We start from the raw sequence: 23063 nt of genomic DNA, 5'->3' as shown, positions 1-23063 counted from the left end.
GGGGATGGATGGACAGACTGTTGTTTAGAGATGGAGCAGACAGCTCGGTCTGTTGTCTGGCTGATTTGACTTGTTTTGTGCAGAGATCATATGCATTGTGATGTTTAAGGCCAGCAAAGACATTTTGGTTGCACTGGTGATGAAGACCCCCGGGGATTTTTTTGCTTTTCTCTGCAGCGTGAGAGAGCAGGTTGCCGCTTCAGCCTCTGTACATACCCTTTGCCGAACCGATTTACTGCCAGGGAATCACGGGCAGGTTACGCTTAGGTCTCTCCTATTTGCTGCCTGTGGCACACTTAAGTTTCATTTTTTATGCTGTAATATTTGGTTTAAGGTCTGTGCTTGTGCTATGTCCTGGCATGTTTTCTAGTGCTTTATCTAGCCTTAATTTTGCTAGAATTATAAATTATTGAGAGTTTCCTGATGAGCTGGCGCTTTTACTGTAGGTCAGTATTCTGAGGGCATTTCTTTTGGCCGGGACAAAGCTCAAATGAACGGCTGGATGCTGCAGTTGTTATTTGGAGTCTTCCTTCCAGGCAACGAGAGTCACATCCCAGAGATCCCTCACCATCCTCACTGCTGAAATAACCCCAAGTTCCATTCTGCACCCTCACGGTCCGACAAATTAAACCAGAGCAAACAAGGAAGTACGAGTCCAGAACCACGCCTGAGCTGCATGTGTACTGATAATTACCACAAGCAGCTTCCTTCTTTACTAACCTTGTTGCCCTGAACTGTCACTCTGGTCTTCCATGCCAATGTGTGAAGGAAAGAAATGAAACATACTCCGTTTGTTGGAGCCTCGCCGTGCGTGGGTATGCCTGGATCACAGCAGTGCTGTTCTCTAGAGGAGCATTCCATGCACTTCCCCATTCCTCCAGACTGTCTAACATCTTCCTCAAAATCACTGAGCAATGATTTGTATCCAGTTCTCTAGGGTTTCCAGTGAATTTCATCCCCACCCAAGACACAGCCTTCCAGCAATTTAATGAGTGTTTTACCACACATGGACTCTGAGGGAGTTTTCAACTTTGCATATAGATGAGCAAAAGTGAGTGGAAACTCCTTTTTGCTATAACCAGGGACTTTTCCTGTTCTTCCTACTACTTTTGCTTTTTTTTCTTACAGATGCATTCTGCTGCACAGATCTGAGATGCAGCCAAGCTTGTAGGACTACTGTTTGTGCATCTCTGCACTAAATTGTAGTAGCAGATCCCTCAGAGCAAATGCTGCACAGGGGCCCAATATTTTACACTTGCAGGAGGGAAAATAGCCAAGAAACACTATTCTGCATTAAATACAGCAGACAAAGCTCAGCATCTGGAGTGTCTCATGTGTTAGTGATTAAGAACCCTTATTGTTTAGTCATTTTAAAGTACTCCAAGGGACATATTATGCCCTCATTTTCTTCCTGCCCCCCCCAGCTGTATATAACATACTTAGGGGATCTGACTGCTGTGTCTTTGTATCAACTGATGGTAGCCAAGGACCTGTCCTTTCTCCTCCTACCCGATTGTCTCTGCTCTCCATACCCTGTTCTCATTTTTCATCATCTCATTCTTCTTTCATAGATTCTCACAAATGGTGATATCCAAGCCTGTTCCCTCAGCACTTCAGGGCAGCAGATGCTTTGACTGTGGAAATGCCTCTGAAGATGTGGGCACTGTACATAGATCAAAACACTACCAAATTCAGGTTCAGCATAATCATCCGTATTGATGGAACTGCAAGGCTTATATTTTGGTAGTGGGGTCCAATTATTCAAGATGCAGTGCTCAGTACTGACAAAGCTTCTGGCTCGTTAAGGAGCTGTTTTGTCTACCCCATGCAAGTATTTTTTGCCAGTATTGGCCTCCTCTGTTAATGTTTTCTCTTCGCTAGGATCACCTGCCTCTATTTCCTGCAGTATGATCAGGACCCATTAATAAAAACAGATTTGGGCTTTGTCAAATTGTAGAGACAACATAAAGGATTCCAGTCAATTAAGCAAGTAGACGAAGTTGTAGGATCAATAACTCAGCAGTCCTACCTCTGAGCAAAGACAGTTAACGCAGTAAACAAGGCCGTAGGGTTCTAGATAAGGATGCCATCTTTCTCCTACACGGTACTTCTTATCTTGAAACACACAGTATGTATCTGAATCTGTAAAACAGTAAAGAATTGAAAGGGTTATGAATAAACGTTCCCATTCCGTGCTTATGAAGTGTTTTTAGGTGGGCAGTGTTTTCTGTAAACTATTTTTTCTTTCCCTGGAGAATCACACAATGGAAATGCCCTTAATTTCATGTGTTGTTTCTAACCTCCCAAACCAAAATACATGACATGGCCTCCCATCTTTCCCAAATCGCAGCTCCTGCAATAGCTGACAGAATGGCTTTCATACAGGGTGAGTTTATTCCTTCACCTGCAAAAACACAGGCTAAGATCCCGTTTAGGTAACAAAATTAAAGTGCTCGATTGCTCAGGCAGGTTTGTAGGAAGCAAAACCTTTTCACTGCAGAACCAAAGCAATTGGCTCAACTCAGGAAAATCCCAGATTGTACAGCAGATTTGGAACAAGGGGGCTGCAGAAGGAAGACAAATGCACTGTATTTACACTGCATGTTCAGTGTCTCCATATTTTAACAACGTAATAAAAAAGAAGTTTGTCCTAGTATTTCAGAACAATTTGTGCTGACTTACATATGCATCAGCATTCAAAATATTTAAAGACCTTTCTGTTCATTAAGCACTTCTAATCTTGCAGATGTGGTTTTGCATCTACCTATCAGACATTACTGCCCTGTCTCTCCTTGTCACATTATGGTTTCACACTGAAAACTCAAGTCTCTTCAATAAAAGGGTGCTTCTCATGTGTTTCTGTGAGAGAAGTCCTTCCTGATATCTTAATGATGTCCAAATTCATCTTAATTCATCACCCTCAGTATAGATGATACTTCAGGGTATCAAACAAAATACCTGTCCTCCAAGTGATAATCCAAGCAAGGGACATTCTTCACATTTACTGGGTTAAAAAAAGGTAGCAAGAGGTAGGGATTATTAGGAGCAACTGTGAAATGATCTGCTTTCACTTCACACAAAAGCATGACAAATGAAACGCAGGATCTGGAAAAGCAGACGGCTGAAGCGGAGTCTGATAATGTCTCACGCTGTGCTTTCTTTGAACAGGGATACCTGCACATTGTTTTCTTGTAAGTTCAGGGGAGAAGATGGCCTTTCTGGAACTCACTGTCTTTTTTTTTTTCCTTTTCGTCTTTTTTTTTTTTTTTTTTTTGCATCTACCTCCTCAGAAGCAGAGGCTGCGGATACTGAGGCTGCAAATTTTAACTACTTCTCAAGGGCAAACAATGTCTTCTGTTAAGAAGAAAGCCAAACCCCAGCCTGTGCAGGTGAGGAGAGCATTCCAGAGAGCTAGTAACAAGGCTGTAGCTGTCAGTAACTCCTAGACTTATCTGGGTAGTTATTCCTCCTTGCTGTGCTTTCTGAAATGCGTTAACATCTCCCACGGATGACAGGCTTTGTAGTAACGTTCCCTTTGTTTTGTTTGTATTCTTTTTGATTCTTCTCAAGTTTTTGACAGTGCTTAGACTCTTAATTTTCTCCAAGGATGTATCTAATCCAGTTCATATGAGGTTGTTTTTGGAACACAACAGAACAGTCTTGGACAAACTTTAGACTAGCTGCAAACGTCAGCACAATACTCTTACAGATGGGACAAAATCCAGATAATCCGTTAGATGTTTACAGAGGTCACTAAAATGGAATTAAGCACTCTCTTGATTCAGGATATTTGAAATAAAACAGGTTCTAAAATTGATGTGTTATGTTCTTTATGATGCAATGAAACCTGTACAGCTTCAGGAAAATGTGCCCCAAATGTGCGTGTGACCTGATTCCACTAAATGTAGGATTAGCAGGAGGAAGAATGTTAGAAGGTTTTGAATGCAGTTTCACAGTTTAGGACATTCTTGTTTGAAGATCTTTTCTGAACCACATCTGTCAAATAGAAGGAAGCTGTCAAATTTGGGTGAATGTGACAGCTTTGTTTGAAGTTTACTTACGTTTTACTTGTTCTAGTTTACCACCATCTATGAAAAGGAGACAGAGCACACCAAAAAAGATAAAATGAAAATCCTCCAATATCCACTTTTTTCTCATCTTTATCGACAAAAGGAAAAGAAAGAGCCTCCAAAGTAGAGAATGTCGAGCTGTTGGAAAAGAAAAGATTAAATTAATTAAACTAAAATCCTGTAAGATACTTAAATTCTCTGACATGGTTTCATCCAGCACACAGAAATCCTGAACTGCCAGAACTAAAAAATTAGTCTAGATCATGGATCTTCATTTCATGGAAACATCTTTGGCTTCACATCACTTCATTTTTGGAAAAGGGGCCACATTCCCATTCACGACAGTGGAAGACTGGATATTACTTCTAATAAAGTCCTTATTTTATTCCAAAGCAGAGAAACCTAGCAAGTAAGCAATCTAAATTCTTCAAGTTCTCTTTCACAAGAAGCTAGTTTGGGAAATTTTTTTGTAGAGCAGCTCTTTTGGATGTAACTTAGGAAATACAGGTGGCAGTTGTAACATGTTCGCTTCATTGTAAGATTAACCTTGGGTATACCTGGTGCCTTGGCCCCGCGCTACGGAAATCCACACTGAGGGTGAAAAGCTGGCCACGCTGTAGTCAATGGGAGCTCTCCTCGCTGCATCTCAGCGGCTTCCACCGCTGTTCAATTCCCCCCTCCTCCCCTCTCCCAACTACTGTTGTTCTGGGATTGTGTATAATTAATTTTTCTAGAGTTAACCCTTCCGTTGCCTTGGTATCTGAAAGCAGAGTGGTGGCATGACACACCATCTTCATCCTTGTAGGTCTTTAATGGCAAAATCTTGCATATGGAGCAAAGCTTCATGTATTCTCCTCTGCGTGGCGCAGAGGCGGTATCGTACCTGCTGCATGCGCCATTCTGTTTACCTTTCTCTGGCTTTTAAAAGGTGAATTATTTTATAATGAAAAAAACAAGGGAGAAAATAATTAAAGTAGAATTTCTCTTTGGTAGCCAACCTAAGGTTCTAAATTGAGAAATATGGTGATGCTTTACTGTTTATCAGAATTCATTGCAAAAGTCTTATCTTCCCAGAGTACACTTGTTCATAATTTACAATGTTGGAAAGATTTGGGTTTAAGAGTTTTGATGTGGATTCACAATTAGTTTTACAAAAGTTAAAAAAAAAAAAATTCACCGTTGGAAAAATAAACAATCTGCCTTGTTAAACTGATTTGACCTCTTCAGATTTCATGTAAATAATAGAACTGTACCTGAATATGTTTCAGCTCACAGATAACCAAAGCAGAAATAATAGTTTATGTATGTATATTCCAAATTAAGCAGTGGATAACTTACAGAAATGAACTAAACAGTAAGTTAACAACCACTTAAAAAGAAAATCTTCCTATTAAGACTGTTGAGATCTAGGATACTGTACAAAGGGTGGGTGATCTGATTTTATCAGAGTGTTTTTATTGCCTTTACTGTTTAAGGGGTGGGTGATCTGATTTTATCAGAGTGTTTTTATTGCCTTTACTGTTTAAGGATTCTCTACTCTACATTCCCAAACCACAACCAAAATGGACATCTTCCTTAACTAATCAAATCCATGCAACTACTCCATCTATACTCAGTAAGCTCATTCAAAATAATGCAAATTGCATCTGAAAACACTCAAAAAACCCAACGCTATTTTAAAAGCACACTCCCTGTGCAGTAACAAAATAAAACTTTCCATTTATTTTGGAAGCTGAGAATAATATTCCAATTTCAGAAGAAAAGTGGAAGTCATTTTTTCCTTTCGACGTGTTCAAATCGCATAGGACATTGTTAAGCCAAACAACCTTTCAAAAACTTGTTTAAAACTAAAACCTCGTAATTTAGTCCCAGGACATCACACGTGCGTTGAGAACAACCGCGGCACATCCCTGGGACTAGCAGAAACGTGAATGTTTAAATGTTTCGGCCTTCCTGGGGGTTGCTTAAGCAAACAATATTTATAAATGGAGCACAATTATCCTTTGTGCAGCCCTTTACCTGTTAGCTAGATGGGTTAGTTTGAATAGAAAGGCTCAGAAATCCATCCGTTTTAAATGTCAGGGCTTCAAAAGGAAGAACATTTTAAAACTTGGACGGCTTACGCTCAGAAATGCTGCACGGTAATGTGAAATGGAGGAGTTAATAACAGAAATGGGATGGGGACTTTTGATGTCTTTCTTAATTCTCTTTAATTTCTGTATTGTTGTTACTCCAAATACAAACACATACTTTTCACTATTAGCACACTCCCTTTATTTCCCCAAAGGGCAACGTCCTAAAAATATTCCTGGATTTAAATAATCTCGGTTTGGATTAACCTGTTAATTATTGGTGTGTTTTCTGCTTGGTACAAACAATGAAAGCGATCCACTGCTCGCATGAATGACTCGCAGAAACAAGGCGCGGGCTCTACTTCCAACGCCTCGCCCTCCGGAGAGCCCGCTTTGGGCACTGCAAGGGGCACAGGCCGGCCTCGCCGCCTTTTGCCATTAATTTAAAAAAAAATATATATATAAAGGGCAAAAAGCCGGGCTGGGGCTAGCTGGCAGACGCGGTGAAAGGCGCGGTGGTCCCGGGGCGAGGGCCGGCGTTTGGCCGGCGGGGCCAGCGCAGCCGGGGCCGGGGGCTGGGGCCGGGGGCTGGGGCCGGGGGCTGGGGCCGGGGGGCTCCGCCGCCGCCGTGCCCGGCCCGGGCGCTCCCGCAGGCGGCCGGGGCCGCTGATGCCGGGCGGGCCCCTCCATCCCCGCCGGCCGGGGCCGGGGCCGCATCTCCGTCCGCTCGCCCCGCGGCTTTTGCTGCTGCGAGCCGCGCCGGAGCCTGCGCTCTGCCCGTCGGGGGGGGGGGGTAAGCAGGCGAGGCTCCCGGCGGGCAGAGGCGCCCGGCTCTCGCTGCTGCAACGCAGCGGCCGTCCCCGGGGCGCCCAGCCCGGCAGCGCCCCGCAGCCCGAGCCGGGGCCGGGCGGGACGCCCGGGTCGAGGGCAGCCGTCGGCGGGGTCCCGGTCCCGGTCCCGGTCCCAGCCGCGGCGCTTGCCCGGGGCGCCGGGAGCGGAGCCGCAGCGCGCACGCCGGGGCCCGGCCAGGTGCCGGCGGTGCCACCGAGGGGGCGGCCGGTCCCGCGGCCGGTCCCGCGGCCGGTCCCGCGGCCGGTGCCTAGCGTCGCCAGGGCGAAGCGAGCCGGGGCGACGGGACGGGAGGCGCCGGGTCCCCCCGCGGGGCTGCCGGGGCCGCGACCCCAGCGATCCCCGCGCCCACGGGCGCAGCTCCGGCAGCGGGGCCGCGCCTCCCCCGGGGGCTCGCCGGGGGAAGCAAAGCTCACAAACCTGGGGCAGGGCTGGAGGCCGCTCCGCTCCGCTCCGCCGCGGGCCCTGCAGACCGGCTGCGAATAGCGGCTTCGGCTGGGGGAGCCCCCGGCTCCGCTGCGCTCCGCTCCGCCGCGCTCCGCTCCGCTCCGCCGGGGTGCGGGAGGGCTCCGGCCAGGCGGCCCCGCTCCCCGGTCACGTTGCCATAATCTTCTCCCGCGGCTCGCCCGGGGCTTTCGGGTCTCCCCTTCGCTCCCGCGGTGAGGGGGCGAGCAGGGCACCGACGGGTCCCGCGGCCGCCGGCAGCCCCCGAGCCCCGGCTGGCGGACGGCAGCGGGCAGGGCGGCACTCCGCCGAGCCCGAGCTGCGGGGCGGGCCGCTGCGGAGGCTCCCGGGCGGGCGGGCCGGGGGCACCTGCCACCGCCTCCTGCCCCAGCGGGGAGCGCAGCGAGGCCCCGCGCCGGAGGATGCTCGGCGGCGGGTCCTGCCCCGCAGCCCCGCCGGCACTGGAGCGGCGGCGGGAGGAGGAGCGGAGCGGCCCGGCGGTCCGCCTCCCGCCCCGGCCCCCTCCTCTCCCGCCGCCCGCTCCCGCCGCCCGGCACGGCCGCCTGACTGACACGGCCCGGGGAGGGGTTTGCTCCGCCGTGGGGGGCCGGGGGAGGCGGGGGCCGGGGTGAGCGCGGCGCTGCGCGGGCGGGGGGCTCCGGGGGGCTCGGCTCCTGCACCCCCCGGGCCCTGCGGGAGGCACCTGCGGGCCGGCGGGGCCCTGCCCCGCTGCCTGGGCGCCGAGCTGCGGGATGGGCGACCGCAACGCGCCCCGGGGCTGCGAGGGGCTGCCCACGGGCGGGGTGCCCGCCGCAGGCCGCGGCCGCTGGGATTTGCCAGACACCCTCTGCTGATACCCTCTGGCCTGATTTATTGTGTCGGGAGGCTTCAAGGTCACATTGAGATTCTGGTGGAACTAAATTAAACCCATGACTCATGACATTATATGCTTGGTCAAACATTCTTTTTCTGTCCTGTTGTAGCCCCTGTAACTAATAAGAAGAGATCAGTGAACCCTTGACAAATGATCTGAGAAAAAGGGTGAGGTATGAAAAGACATCATGTGGAGAAACAAATTGCAACCTATTTCCCCTGGTTTGGGACCAGGGTGTTCGGGGAGCACTGCTGGGAGGTCATCCACCTCCCAGGCTTGGTAGGTATTTTCAGAAGGCTGAAGATTTAGCAGAACTTTCCTTTCTTCCACTGTAACTCAGCTGGACGAAATATTGAAAATACAGTGTATGGTGAAACCTTATATTAGCACAAGGAAAGAACAGTTGACTTAGGGTTTTGTAGCGTGACTTCGTGAGTGACCAGGGCTGTGTGTTAGTAAAATGCGATTTTATAACTGTTAATATTAAAAAAGGAAAAGAGAAAGAAATGGCATTGTAGAGCTAAGCATTTCAAAAACGCTGCTCCCTGCCTACTTCTGTGTCAGTCTTCCGCTCTTTGCCTCGCCGTGCACAGGCAGTAATCCATGTGCCTAAGGAAAAATCATCACTTAAAGCTCTTAGTCCTGAATGTGGTGGCCACTGCCCCAGGCTGATAGTTTTGGAAGAGCCACTGTGTGAAACAGGGGTGGGCAAATGGAAGAACAAATGGTAACTCTGAATCAGAAATGTGATAGTAATTTGCACTTGAAGGCAGAGATTCTGAGCTGGGCAAGCTCTGGTCCTGCAGAGGTACAGCCACGCTGCAACTCGTGGAGAGAAGAGTTAAGCGTGCACGCACACGCTTCCAAATTGTGGGGCCGTAGTAATGTTCCTTTACATGTACTGGGTTAGACTGTGCGGGCTCAGCCTGCGAGATAAATCGCGTATGAATAACATACGCACTCAGATCTACGACTGAACCGATCCTGTTGCATTCTGCAAAGAGCTAGACCCAAAGCCAGTCGGCGTCTTTGCGCTGGCGCTGACACGGGGTGGAAGGACTTTCCTAGGAGCTGCCTTTGTCTGTCTGGGAGCCCACCGGGTGCGGGAGCAGTGGTAAATCTTACCCTAGGACCACTTCACCAGTGCCACTGATCTCGTCTCAGAAACTGTGCTGGTGAGTCTGCATGTGGTAGTTTGTCTTCCAAATCAAAAATCAATCCATTCCCTACAGCGTTAGAGCTAAACTGATACGGCATCAGATTTCAGAGGAGTCAATGAGATATTAAAATGCCCCTAGTAACATCGTTAAAATGACATTTCTTTATAGAAAAGGGACATTGCATGGGCTGTCCGAATTCCAGTAGAATCTTTTGATCTTCTGAATTCCTGTTTTACTACAGCTGGATGAAGGCTGGGTTCTCCATGCTGGGTCTCTAATCTGCGAGGTTTTTTGTTCTGTTGTTGATGTCATTGATTAGAAGCTGTATTCTTTTTATGGGTAACGGTGGCCAAAGTGAACATACGTATGGTGTCATTTTCAGAAGACTTTAAGCATCCTGGGGAATGTGAGTATCTCTTGCCTTCAGTGTTACTCAAACCCAAATACACAATATGTAATTCTGTCTAGAAAAGAAAAGAGATTTAAAATCTTTGTGAGTAGGAGTCCACAGGTCCTTGTAGGCAGGCTTGATAGTTTGATTTTATAGCATCAATATGACTTTGGTAGGTGCAGCTTTGGGCCTGGGCAGGGCTCACTTTTACTGTGTAGGCATTCTCCAGAACAACTTACCCAACACAGCTACTCAACTCTGTCAAACTTCCTCTAGACAGTATTCATCACCTGTATTTCCTTCTCTGTGCTGATACAAAGTCCAGCATGTGTAGATAAACAGTAATCGTTGCAGTACTCTTTACGCATAGTCAGTGTAGCAGTAATGAGAAATGAAATATTTTCTATAGACTCTGTGACCTGAATTCTTTTGCAGAGAGATTCTTTGAAAGAAATTCCTTATTTGGCCTGAAGAGTGCCTTGGGAAAGTTGCTATAGATGCCAGCACTTCCCACTGCATTCTGTAGGACTGTTTCAGAGGATGATGGTGTCTGATGGTCTCTGGAGATACTCATTCAGGTGTAAGACCTTTGCTAAACATAGAAAATACACAAAATAGAGCCCTTTTCCCACTTTTTGGCAGATTTAGATTGTAGGGAATTGGCTGAAAGAACCTTTCTCTGAGGTGAGGGCTTGGGACTCTGAATGGGCAACGTGATGGAAACCCAGGCTTCCAAAGGCAGGATGCCCTAGTCTTACTCCTAGTCCTGATCCTGCTGCTCAGGCTGTGCTGTTCATCAGCTGCTGGGATGTCCCCGAGGGCTTTTTAGCGATGATGCAGTTTAAAATTGTCAGGGTCTGCTTCTTTCTTGGTCACGTACAAAAGCCGCCTCTATGTCTTGTCATGCATCTTCGCATGTCGTAGCGTCCCAGCGAGCGTTACGGTTGTTAGGTGGAAGGGTAACGTGACACGTGCTGGACATTGTGCATGAATGAAACGTTCACAGGTGGTCTCTTGGTGAGTGACCCTTGCTGAGCTTGCAGGGTTTGCCAGCGCCCTTGGATCCTGCTAGTGCTGCACCCATGCCCGAGCTGTTCCTCTTCTCTCAGCTCTGCCTAAGTCTCGCTGAGGAGTAAGTACAATTAAAAGCTACTACTCTTTGTGCCTTGCCACAGCCCAGTATGCTCTGCCTTGTCTTGCAGCTAACACAGCCCCATGTTAGGGCGTCTGTCTTATTCCCCTTAGACTAGGGACTTGGCAGACACCTTGCCCTGTGCTCTTGCTCAGCAGTGGGCTGTTACTGCAATTTGTGAAGTTCAGGGCTGCTGCGCACGTGTGACGCAGAGAGCTGCAGACAAGCATCAAATACAAAGTTGTTGCCCTTCATGCTGCCAAGCAGAACTCGCTGCTTGAATATGCTCTGCGTCCTGCTGTCTGGAGAGGAGAGAATTCCTCCCGATAGTGGGCATTAGGAATTCAAGGATGCCCTAAGTTTTTAAGAGCACGGAGATTTAGCCATGTAATTCTCATTAAAGATAATAGAAGTTAAGCAGCTAATAAACTCTGACACTGGAGTAGAAATCCATCTTCTTGTGCTGCGCCTCACAGTGACTGAGCAGTATGTAGGTATCCTGCTATAATTTCTCACTTTTTATGAGGGAAAAAAAAGCAGGATAAAAGATTCGTGCCAATGCTAACATGTTTATACACCATGTGGAGTTTTCTTAATTGGAACAGACATTGAGCTTTGAGAGATGTTAGACACATGACAACTTTTCTTTACCTCCCTGTCTTTTTTTTTCCCTTTACTTTCAAGAAAAAAATATTATCTATGGTCAAATTTTCACTAAAAAGTGTGAAAGGAGGTTCTTAAACTAATTAATTCCTTTGTTTTTTGCATTCCTATAAATTCAGTGGAGCCCTCTGGAAAATGTGTCTTAAGATACTGAATATTATTCCCAGGATTTTATAAAAAACTCTAAATTACTTTTTGTGGTTTGGATCAGCCCTCCAACTATCATACTGGGAATACAATCTGGATGTTCATCAAGCAGTCTTCACATACACTGTTAAACAAAAAGGGCTTCAGATGTGCATGATTTTGTGATTATGGCATAGGATGGTCAGGAGCATTCTCCGCCCTCCTGTTCATTCTGTAGCACTGACTTCATCCGCGGTGGGGTTTCAGTCCTCTGGCACTAGAAATTAATTTACTTATTTCGCAGTGAGACAGATGGACATAGTGAATCTGCGATTTCAATATAGTTTGCTAAACAACAACAACATTATATAAAATATCAAACTGCAGCCCGATTCCTCATTACCTTGATGTGGACATATTCAGCTGAGACTGAGGAGTCGCTGAAAACCTTTCATTGTTCTGTAAAAATGCAAATAAAATATATGTTACTAAACCTCACTTCCAAATACACAGGTAAGAAGGGAGTCGCAAGAGCTGCCAGTAGCAAACATGAAAATGCAGGAGAAGGGAGCTACACAATTTTTCATTCTGTCCTAGAGCAAATGACGCTTTGCTAGGCGGGGTGTCGAGAATACCAATGTACAGGTATACAATAGATGTACATGCACGCAGAGGTGAGGCCCTCCTGAATTTTGCATTGATTTCGAAGTGCTCATCTGTAGCTGTTTCTGATCTGATTTAATCTAATCTAATCTAATCTAATCTAATCCAATCCAATCCAATCCAGTCCATTCCAGATATTTATAAAATACCTATGACCACCACACTGTGTGTGTGTAGCTGTAATTATGATCCTATAATTCTCTCTCATACCTGTAATGTCAAAGAAAGTCTGCAAGACAATTTGTAAGAATACAGAATTTTTTCTATACTCATGAGCTGCATGAGCTTCACCATGGTGTGTCAGAACACCAGTACTCCGTGGTTTACTGAGTGTGAAATAGTGGTGAGGCGTCATCACCAAGATATGTAGAAGCAATTATTACTCAAACTTTCAAAAGACCCCAAGGAATCTACACAAACGACAATGAAATTGTGAAAGGGCTGATCTTTGAGACATTCCCAGAAAGTTTTCCTGTCTGTCCTCTCTTTCCTTGTACCTTCTTATCCAGATAGTTGAATTACCGATTCAGAAATTCTTGACCAGGTACATCTTACTGTCAGTGGTGCATTGTAATCTTTGACAGAAACCACTGATTTCTAATTTGTCCCCTTTGTATGTTTATCCACCTAATTTACCCTTTTTTAAAAAAATGAAATTGTTTAGCCATGCCAGACTTAGCTTTTTGTCTTTTTCTAGTATTAATAGTAGTAATGAATTTCTTTTGCATTCTTTAGTCTTGTATTGAAATGTAATGGGTGTTGGAGGCATAACATCAATGAAATAGTTGAAAATAGAGCTCTAAATCCCTAGCTGATGCCACATATTTGAGGAAACTGAAAGGGGCATTTTTCATCTTGAGATATCAAGTCCAAATCTTCGGTCCAAACTCTCATCTACAACTCTTGTATGGACAGCATTTTGTGGGCGGGAAGCAGGCACAACATACAGTTACTGCTTCTACCAAAGTGTAATACTATATAGCATGCAATAGCATCTCGGTGACCATTTTCAGCAAGTGAAAAGCAGGATCAACCGATCCTTATAAGTGATTCTTTGAGAGTTCTGCAAGGAGCTTCACCTTCATTGTTTTTTCAGTACCACGCGTTCTTGGAAGCAGCAGAAGGTGGTATAGTTCACACAAAACCACCACTCTTCCCTGCCATTGGAATTGTTGACTAGAATCACACTTGGTAGAAATTTGCAGGAGTTTAAAAGAATCACAGTGATTTGCACTTGCTGAGGATATAGCTATGCATGAGAAAAGCAGTAACAAATCTTGCAGATTGATCACACCATGATAAAGATCCACTTGGTGAGGCATTTCTTTACAGCTGAGATCCACCAGATAAACCCAGTCAGTCCTGTCTTCCAAGGCGTGACAGAAGGAGTCAAGGCAGGCTGAATGAGGCTCCAATTGCAATTCAAATATACTTTTATAAAACCGTGATTAGTGCTGCTAATCTCGCCTTGGTGAGCCAAAGACAATAACAGCGAGGTTACCGAACACCTCGGGTATTATGTAATTCTTTTGCTCAGAAACTTGCTGGTGTGAGAGTGCTTTTGAAACCCATTAGGAGAACTGAACTTGCCAAATGAGCCTTCTCTAGGGAGAACAAAGTCAAACGTGTGCCAGCATGGAGCCAGAGCCTGCCAGGGGCTGAGCACTCGCAAATCCCATTGCTACCAGCCCGAGCTGAGGACGCAAAGTCCTTCGTGTAACTGAGCCCAGTTGTAAAATGAACTAATAGCTGTGGACTTGTCTTTCGCATTGATAACCGTGTTGTGTATTTACTGGTAACAGACCCTACGGCGTTGACTCGCGCTAAACTGCGACGCCAGTCTGCTTGGTTTGACTGCACGCTTGGGAAAAGCCGCGTTGTCCTCTGCCTCGCGGCATCCGGCTGACCATGGGGCACTCCCCAGCGCTGAGTTAGGCCAGCCTGTGGGACCACTTGTCTCTCTCGTCTAGTTCCTAAAGCCAGTCTAGAACTTTTCTTCACCAGAAGATGGTGATCCTTCACATGGACAAAGTTGTAGAGAGAGGGAAAAAATAGGTGAGCTGTCTCAAAAAGCCTCAATGAATTTTCAGCAGAGGATGGGAACAGTGGAAATTTCCAAGAGGATACTGGTGAAATTATAAATGGCTCTTTGAGAATAACTATCTACAGAAAAAAAAGTTTAAAATAAGGAAAGTGGGGGGATTTCCTTTCATCATTAAAAACATCAGTGTTAAACACATGGAGAAAAACAAACAGTGAAGACACTGTTGCTAGTGGGCTGGCTTTTTAAGTATTAATGGAACCTCACAGAACAAGAGTTTCTTTTATTCTTTTTATCCCAGCTCCCTGCTTGCAAGGTTCTTGTGTGAACATGCAGCAGTTTCCAGGGCTGTGAAATTATCAGACCTGGACCAATGCCAGTACAAACCAATTTATTGGGGTCCAGCAATTAACTAAAACCTAGAAAGCTTGATTAATTGTGGCACTGCTCAGCAGGGAACATTGAGAAAAAAAAAATCAGACTAAACTCCATGTAGTGTCTCTGTTCCATATACCAATTTACTATATGTAAAAAAAAGTTTCCTCTCTGTAAATACCCTTAGTATATTATTTTGCACCATGTACAAAGAACAATTACAATGGTATTTGAGAAAATGCTAGTTGATGGCTCTCTGGATAATCATTGCATAATAGCTCTTACTCTGTTATAATTTTTTGCTGTTGAACTCGTATCGTATTGTAACCCAAACAATGGGATATATTATTTTAAAACACTGTTTTGTCAAGCTTATCTCTGGAGTAACATCTTGAGAACCCAGCACTGCTCTGTTTCTTTATATTTCCTCAAACATTGATGTGTGCAAGAAAGGTGAGGGTTTGGTAACTGTTCAGAATTATTTAGGATAGAAAAAAGCAAGCAAAAAAGTTGAGCTAAGATTCACTTTACCAGGGCAGAATATGCCGACTGAAATGAAATCCTGTAGTCTGACGAGACAGACAGGAACTTATGCAATTGGGATGTTTAAAAGCTGAATTGGAAATTTCTTATACATTATGAGAAAGCGATTACAAGGTGTAATTAAGGTGTTAGCTGATTTCATTATGGTAGTGTTAACAAATAGTGTCCACATTGGTTGTTTTATTGCAGGGCTTGTCATAAAACCCAATGCATAAACCAGAATTTTAAAATCTCATTTCTAGTTGCCTTAGTGGTACATTAATCACTTGTAGTATAGATTACTGAGAAGAAAGTAAATATTCCAACGCAGTGTAATGCACTGCTGCAGTGTGGTGTAATGGGTAGTACAAAACACTGGATCTAGCAATTCATCCTAGTTCCTCTTACATCAAAAGAATTCAATGGCTAGTAATGGAAAAAAAAGCTGTCTGAGGATAAAAAAGGAGTGGTGAAAGAATAGTCACCCCTGCCCAGTGAAAAGGGAAAGACAGGTACATGCAAATGTTTTTACCTTTTCAACGTAATTTTGTATCCTAATCTGCATCCAACTGCGACACTGTCACATTCTCAGATTGAAAGAGTGCAATCCGCAGACAGTGCTAAATCACATTAGGCGGGGGTGATAATAGAGCCCGTGCACGCATAACATCCAGGCAAGACATCTAGCTGGGGCTGTAGGGTGATTTGGGACATTCAATGAGGTAGGAAGGGCTGTCTCCTCCAATTTCACTGTATTTATTGAGGATTTAATGTATTTTTTTAAAGATATTTGCAGGGGAAATCGGTTTGTCGGAGGTCATCTAATTGAATCTACAGCCCTGGCAACCCTTCACAAAGGCTGCCAGAAATGACCGAGTTGCTAATGTTTAACTGTGAATACCCAGCAGGGGTGCTCCGCAGGGCTGAATACAGTCAATTATGTTATTTTTCTAAATATTAGTGACTCAGCTGTCTCTGCTTGTGAAGAGTTGCCAGGGTCACAGATACAATCAGACAGATCCTCCCCCCTTCACTTCTAAGAGACCGGGAGAATCTTTTAAATATCACACTGAATAATCCTGAAGTAGAAGGAAGGGTTCTTGCAAGGCTGTGCTTCTCCTCCGGAGTGGTTGCGTACAGTCTCGTGGTTTTGTGGGGTTCTGGTGGGCCAGACAGGGCAATGTGTAATTGCTTGGGGGGAGCACTGTCGTGGATAAGCAGCCTCAGTGAGGTCTGTGAGATAAATACGAATTTCACAGTTTAGCTCAGGAGGCACTAGATCCTGAGATCTGACAAAAGACATAGGTGCCAACGGCTTGTGTCTCCCTTTTAATACTTACTCGGTTCTTTCTGTCTCCCCAGCCCCACGCCCTGCTCCTCATTGCGCTCCAAATATCTCTCTGGAAGGAACGTTTTTACCTACCATAACAATTCAGTTTCCCATTTTCCTCTGTAGATTTGTCAGAGGAATACAGCGCGGTGGGTGAGGAGAGCTCAGCAGAAGCAGATTCTGAGCAACATCCACTGTCCAGAGCGCTCTGCAGCTGAGACTTGCAGATGCCCCAGCAGCCTCGCTCCTTTGCCCTCTACACAGAGCTCTGCAAGTATTTTAGTTTTTGATTGCAACTTCCTTAGTTTTTGCCACAAAGACTCTTTTCCAAAGCCCAGCCTTCTCCAGCAACAGCATCCCTATCCCTGTGGTCCACAGCCCAGCTCTTCTTATCTGATCAACAGTGTTTGGCAGAAGGGAAAAATACTTCTAGAGCGTTTGAGTGCCAGTGCATCGTTTTGGCCCAAGTTTGAGGTAGTGCTTTGGAGTTGGCAAAGTTTCCTAGTTTACTGCTGTTAAATTTTATCCAACTTTAGGAATATTATGTGGATGTGGCCAATCTCCAGCTATTCTGAATCCATTGCAAATACTTTGCCAGCATGTGTCCAAGCATAATCCAATTTTGATGCTTTTATTGTTGATACAATTTCCCTATAAGTACCTTCAGGCGTGGAATCTGAACTGCAGTGGACAGGAGTTCAGCAACCAGCCGTCTGGAGCGCAACTCCTAGGAGGTGAGACCTTTCTTCCCTTGAGTCCCTGTCTCTCCTAGGGTTGGGAAGCCCAGACTGGGTCCCCAGTAACCACTGATGCTGCATCTCTGACTTGTTGAACATATACAGTAATTAGTTTGTGAGTGAGGATCTTGACATTTCCTTGGAGCGAGCAGAGAATCAAGAGTCACGAAATGTCTTTTGCTGTTTGACGTCAGTACACTTCAGATCGGGGTACCAGTGTGCCAGGTATGTTAGAAATACAGCAGCTAAATAAAAGTGCAGTGAAAGCAGAACTGAAGTTTCAAATGCTTCACTACTGCAGCGATCTTGACTTTGAAGACCGGGACATCATCGAAAGGGTGCCTTTGTAGCTTGTTCTTGCTATAAAAACAGGGTGGAAACGAAGCCACCTTCTGTTAAAACTGGAGTTTCCCCTGGCTGGAGCTCCCCTAGGGAGAAAGAAAATAACCCAGCAAGGGAGAGGAGGCTCGCTGTGTTTAGACAGCCTGTCCTCTTCTGATCCACGCGTACCTCTCAGGAGGAGGAATTCCCTAGGAAGGTTTTGATGTCTGGCTAATTACCAAGGCCAATGTCTCCCTCCTGTAGGAGGATATGGTTTGGGGCAGCAGCTGTGGTACTCTAAACCGAAGAGGAGATGGTTTCCTCAGTGTTTTCATTTTTTAATTCTTTGCCTTCTCCCCAGATTGTTGTCATGATGGGCAAATATGTAATGTAAAACAGTACATGAGGACTCCATTGTGGAAGACTGGAATCTGGATGTTACTAATGTTGCCAAGTTAGGTGTGACCTATTTTGGGCGCAGAAACGATCAGGTCAGCAGCATCCTATCTTGCACTCCGCCTCGTCCAAGTATCCCTCAGGGAGAATTGATGTAAATGATGATGTGCATTGCTATAAGCAGCTGACAAACACATACCAAAGTGAGAAAGGAAGATATTTCAAACTTCTGTTTCAGTAAATACACCTTATTTTTCTGTTGACACTGGCACCCGTTACTGTTCACAAGACTTCCTGGTTTTCTGTTCATTATTCTGTAACATTCAATAACTTAAACTGTTAGCAGAATCATATCAATAACAAAAGTGATCTATCAGTCTGTGTGTTCATTTTGCTTTGTGAGGGGAGAATTCCCTACTGATTCTGTCACCAAAGAGCTCCACCCTCTTCTGTGCATTGAGAAATACAAATATTGTACCAGTGATTGATCATGAGGCGTTTTGCAGGCCAAATTCATGGCGAGTGGAAGCGGGCAGGAAAATTTCATTTCCGTTTAGTTGAACTCATTAACGTCAGCAATTGATTGCTTTTTTGTTCTTCTGTGCCACAGTTTTTGACTAGCTGACAGAACTGGTTTAAGGAATGTTTAACAATATCTGATTGCACGATTTAAGTACAAGAAAATTAACATCTGGCAGTACAGTGAGAGCAAAATTATTATTGTTGAGGCATTCTTAAAAATCCTTTCCATTTGAATCCAGCCACATTATGAAGAGGGAGAAGGGAGCAGGAGTTCCAGCAGCTCAGTGTTATATGTTGCACTGCCAAAATGTACGTGCCCCATCTTTTGACGGGGGGCTCTGCTGACAAGGTGGGGTATCACCTTAGCTCATCTGGTGATTTCATGGCTGGCACTGCTGTTATACTGCACCGTCTTATCTGAAGGAACTGTAGAACTTGTGCACATTTCAGGTTACCTTTTTTAGAAACGGAGAAACTGAGACACAGTAAGAGGAAATGCTTTGCATGGAGGTGCCCATCAGGCTCAGTGGAATTACAATAGACCCTGTCTCCTGAGTTTCGGCTTGGTGTACTACCGAGTGATATTTCTACTCGATAAACATGCTTTTTCATATATTTAGGCATTCCTTCAAGTATTTCAGGTCTCAGGAGGATCCAAATCTCCTTCTTCCTCAGTTAAGAAATAGGAGAACGACATATGAGGTCACAGCCTTTTTTATTCTTCTACCACAACCCTTTAAAAGAGAAGGAAGAAGCTGATATTAAAAAAACCCAACACCCAAACAAAAACCTCCAAAAGCTGGGTGAAAGTTTTAAAAAGAGCCAATCCTCTGTTTGCTTTTCCTTTCCGCCTTCCAAATTTACACAAGGCTAACTGTATTACAAGGAATGGATTAACACAGAAAGGTTCTCTAAAGCAGACCTGTTGGAGTTATCTTTAATATTAAAAGCAGAGTGTTTGTTTTCTTTAATATGGAGGGCAGCACCAATAAAAACACCAGTGAAAGAGGCCAGTATTACTAGATCGCATGTCTGCTTTTATCTCACAGTGGAGTTATAGTAGAATGATTTTTTGCTTGGAAACTTTAAAGCTGGACTGCATCCTTTCATGCTGAAATCATATCTCCTGCAAGGATTATTGGAGGATATAATGTTTCCTTCAGCTTCTTATTTTCTCCACTCCTGAACTTGGACTCCTGACCTCAGCTTTTCTCTGGTTATGACCAAGCATTGGCCTTCAATTGAATAGCTGAGCTTTTTACAATCAGATCAGCTCCTGCTCTTGTAATTTCAGACTCATTTTGTGACATTGATATTGTAGATCTTAATTAAAAGTCAAACATTTTATATCTTGGGTAATGACCATACAGGAACTGCCAGGTTTTGCTCCCATGTGCGGAACCATCCGAAACATTCAGCGTGTGTGACTGAAGTCGGAGGAGTTGTGCACAGTTTGTATGTGGGCCCCCTTTTCCTCTTTGTGTCCCTTCTGCGGCACAGTTCCGCACCTGTGGTTTGCTCTGTGCGGTCACAAAGACCAGTCGATGAATGGCAGGTAATTCAGCTTCGTGTTAGCTGAGTCTGGAGCCTCTCATTAGTTGAAACAGCTAATCAGGCAGAAATCTGTGGGGCTCTGCACTTAATTACAGGGCAGGGTTAGATGGCGGGTAGTAAAAATATCTGTTGCTTGGCTATGCCACTGTCTCTTGCTAGCACCAGTGGGGGCTAATTGCACCGGATTAGCTGTGTAGATAAGGTTAGATGTGCTATTCAGCACAGTACTGAATCTGGACAGCCTTCTGTTCACGGGACTCATGATTTGCTTTCGGGCTTTTAAATTGTTCTTTATTAATTGGCTCTCATGTGCCTTGTGCTTTCTCTCGCTGAAGGGACGCCAGGGAGATTGAATTTTGGTTGTGCAGCTACAGTATCAGCTTGACTGTACAGCTACTGATCTTGTAGCCAACACCTTTGAATGTCTTTGAATGGGTGAGACACCAAAGAAGATGTTGGGATATGGTCTTGAAATCATACAGCACTGGGCTTGATAACAGTCACATGTTACCACTGTAACAGCTACTTCATGGACATTTCTTAGTTGCATGAGTGTGAAAGCAAGGATAACCAGGTACATCTGCTATATCGTCCTATAAAAGCTTCGCCTTTTGTAAATAAGCCGCAGCCTTATAGTATATGAATTACTTTCTGGTGAGAGTGGGACTTTCAGAGTACCTTTCAGAAACACAGATTGAGAGAAGGTTACTTAGTGGAGTCTTTCAAGTTGATTAAACGATTTTCCAGAACACAAAATACGCCTGAAGAAATGGGACCACTAGTGAAGTTTTGCCTCTGAATATAGCAGACATTATCTTCACTGTGAGTGAAGTCAGTGGCAGAAGTGTCTGGTATAAATGGAAACAGAATCAGTACCTATCAAAGAGCACCAGGTTGCAGATTTACCAATATTTGAATTGCCAGCACAGATGAGGACAGTTTATGAGGTTTTCGCAGTTACAAATTCTGTATTTTGAAAAAAATTATTATGCAAAAAGTGATGTGTTTTGCAAAGCCGTTTATGCCTTTTGATTGAAACCTGACTGTAAACCAGTTATTTTAGACTAGTCATCCTCTTAGGCTTACAAGTTCATAGGAGGAATTACCTTCACTAATGCACTTGTTTGATTTATTAGTGTAGCCTGCTGGTGGTAGTGAAAGTACAATAACTGGGCCTGTAATTCACTGTGTCATGAAGAAGTAACTTACTAAACAAACATAACATAGAATATAAAACACTTCAAGCACTAAAAGGAGGCATTAACCATTGCTAATTAAACTTGAACTTGCAGGTATGTCCTTCTTATTAGTAGAAATGTAGGAAACACTCCCCCTTAGTGGTGGTAAGGAAGTATTGCTTAGGAGATGGTTGCACAATTATTTGTTCATCTTGCTGTGGACGTTGCGGTGAATGTCTTTGTTGCTAGCAATTAATAGCAGCACAGAGTGTGCAAAGCCTTGAGTTATGTCCTGCCATTGTACAATAACTAATGATTCTGAAAAAAGCAAGCCAGCCATAGTCAGAGGTGGTTTATTTTCAGAACGTGCTGAAAGGTATAGAACTCGATCCCAACATCGCTGGTGCCCCAGTGAGTTCCTCACTTTTACACCAGTGCTGCTGAACTCACAGTCTGACACCTCTGCACTGTAAGAAAATAATTAACACCTTCAGTTCCCATTGCAGCTGACAATAAGCTGGAGTGCATTTGTGCAGGTGTGTCCCAGGCAGACAAAACCATAGCATTTTTCCTGATGTCTTGGCACCCAGGCTTCCTCACTGCCTTTGGGAGAAGGCATTCCTGGGTTTCAAGCGCTGCTCTGGAGAAACTTGCTTCTTTTTCTCTGTGCTGCCATGGTCTATGGATTGTCTGAAGATTCAGTCTCCAGGGCTGTGTAGTTTGCCTGCAAGAAATTCATTATCATTTAAAAAATGAGGAGCCGTCATTTTCCACTCCTCAGCCTAACAGATCTAATTGCCTTGTGAGGATATTAAGACCATTTACACATGTGTTTGTGTGGCTTCTTTTAGATCTTTTTAAAACCAGTATTCTGTCAAGACACTATTTTTTTTGCCAGTACGATTTTTTTGTCTCATCTCTGGTGTGTGATAATTGCTTGTCAACAAGAAGAAAGGAAGGGCATTCGGTGGGAATGCTGCTAGAGTCTGGCTGCATAACGCTGCCTTTTTTGTACCTGTTCCTGGAGGGTCCCAAAGCCTGACACTTCTCAATTACCCTGGCGCAGCATGTAGAGATAGTATAAGCCAAGGACCTGGGAGGCTTGCTAACGATTGTCTGGATTCTATCTGCTTGGACAGTAGGCTCTTTGGGGATTTGTCTCTTAAATCCTGGATATACAGGATTCTGTCTGTTGGGATATATTTGGTGAAGCTGGGTTGCCTCCTAAGAATTTTTCCGGTATAGAGATGGGTCAACATGTTAGCAGGAACAGGCTCAGAATGTGTAACTATAATAATCATGATTAATTTTCCTCTGCCGCTCTCTAAAGATAGAAGGGAAAGGAACGGATCCTTTGAGCAGTGAACTATCTGCTACCTCACCATTGCTTTTAGCCTCATTTCCTGCACTCACAGCTTTCTTCAGTCACAGTGGCGTGTTCAGTGCGAAGCTTGCACTCTGAGCGTTGGAATGCCTTCAGCTGAAAACTTGTCCCAAATCCTCCATCGCGACTTTTTAGGAGAAGAGCCCAATCTGTCCAAACATTTACATGGATGCTTTGTCTAGACCTTTGTGTTTCTTCACAGTCTTCTCACCTCCTAAGTGCATCCTTGCAAAGCTTTAGAGAGGGTCTTCCTTTGGAA

General features: G+C 44.8%; 1 protein-coding gene across 6 annotated transcripts in view; it reads right to left on the bottom strand.

Annotated features, from left to right (window-relative positions):
• CHRDL1 (chordin like 1) overlaps positions 1-4158 on the bottom strand; it is a 40175-nt gene extending 36017 nt beyond the window's left edge. For all 6 annotated transcript variants that reach the window (XM_075720695.1, XM_075720698.1, XM_075720700.1 and 3 more), the window contains exons 1-2: positions 4062-4158; positions 2030-2142 (exon numbers count right to left, since the gene is read on the bottom strand). In XM_075720695.1, coding sequence (XP_075576810.1) covers positions 2030-2142; positions 4062-4158 — 210 coding nt within the window. The remainder of the gene's footprint in view (positions 1-2029; positions 2143-4061) is intronic.
• Between the last annotated feature and the right edge of the window lie 18905 nt (positions 4159-23063).

The sequence above is a fragment of the Pelecanus crispus genome, chromosome 13 (genome assembly GCF_030463565.1).
Source record: "Pelecanus crispus isolate bPelCri1 chromosome 13, bPelCri1.pri, whole genome shotgun sequence".
Taxonomy (NCBI): Eukaryota; Metazoa; Chordata; class Aves; order Pelecaniformes; family Pelecanidae; genus Pelecanus; species Pelecanus crispus.
The sequence above is the reverse complement of the archived record's forward strand: the minus strand, read 5'-3'. Positions and strand labels throughout refer to the sequence as shown.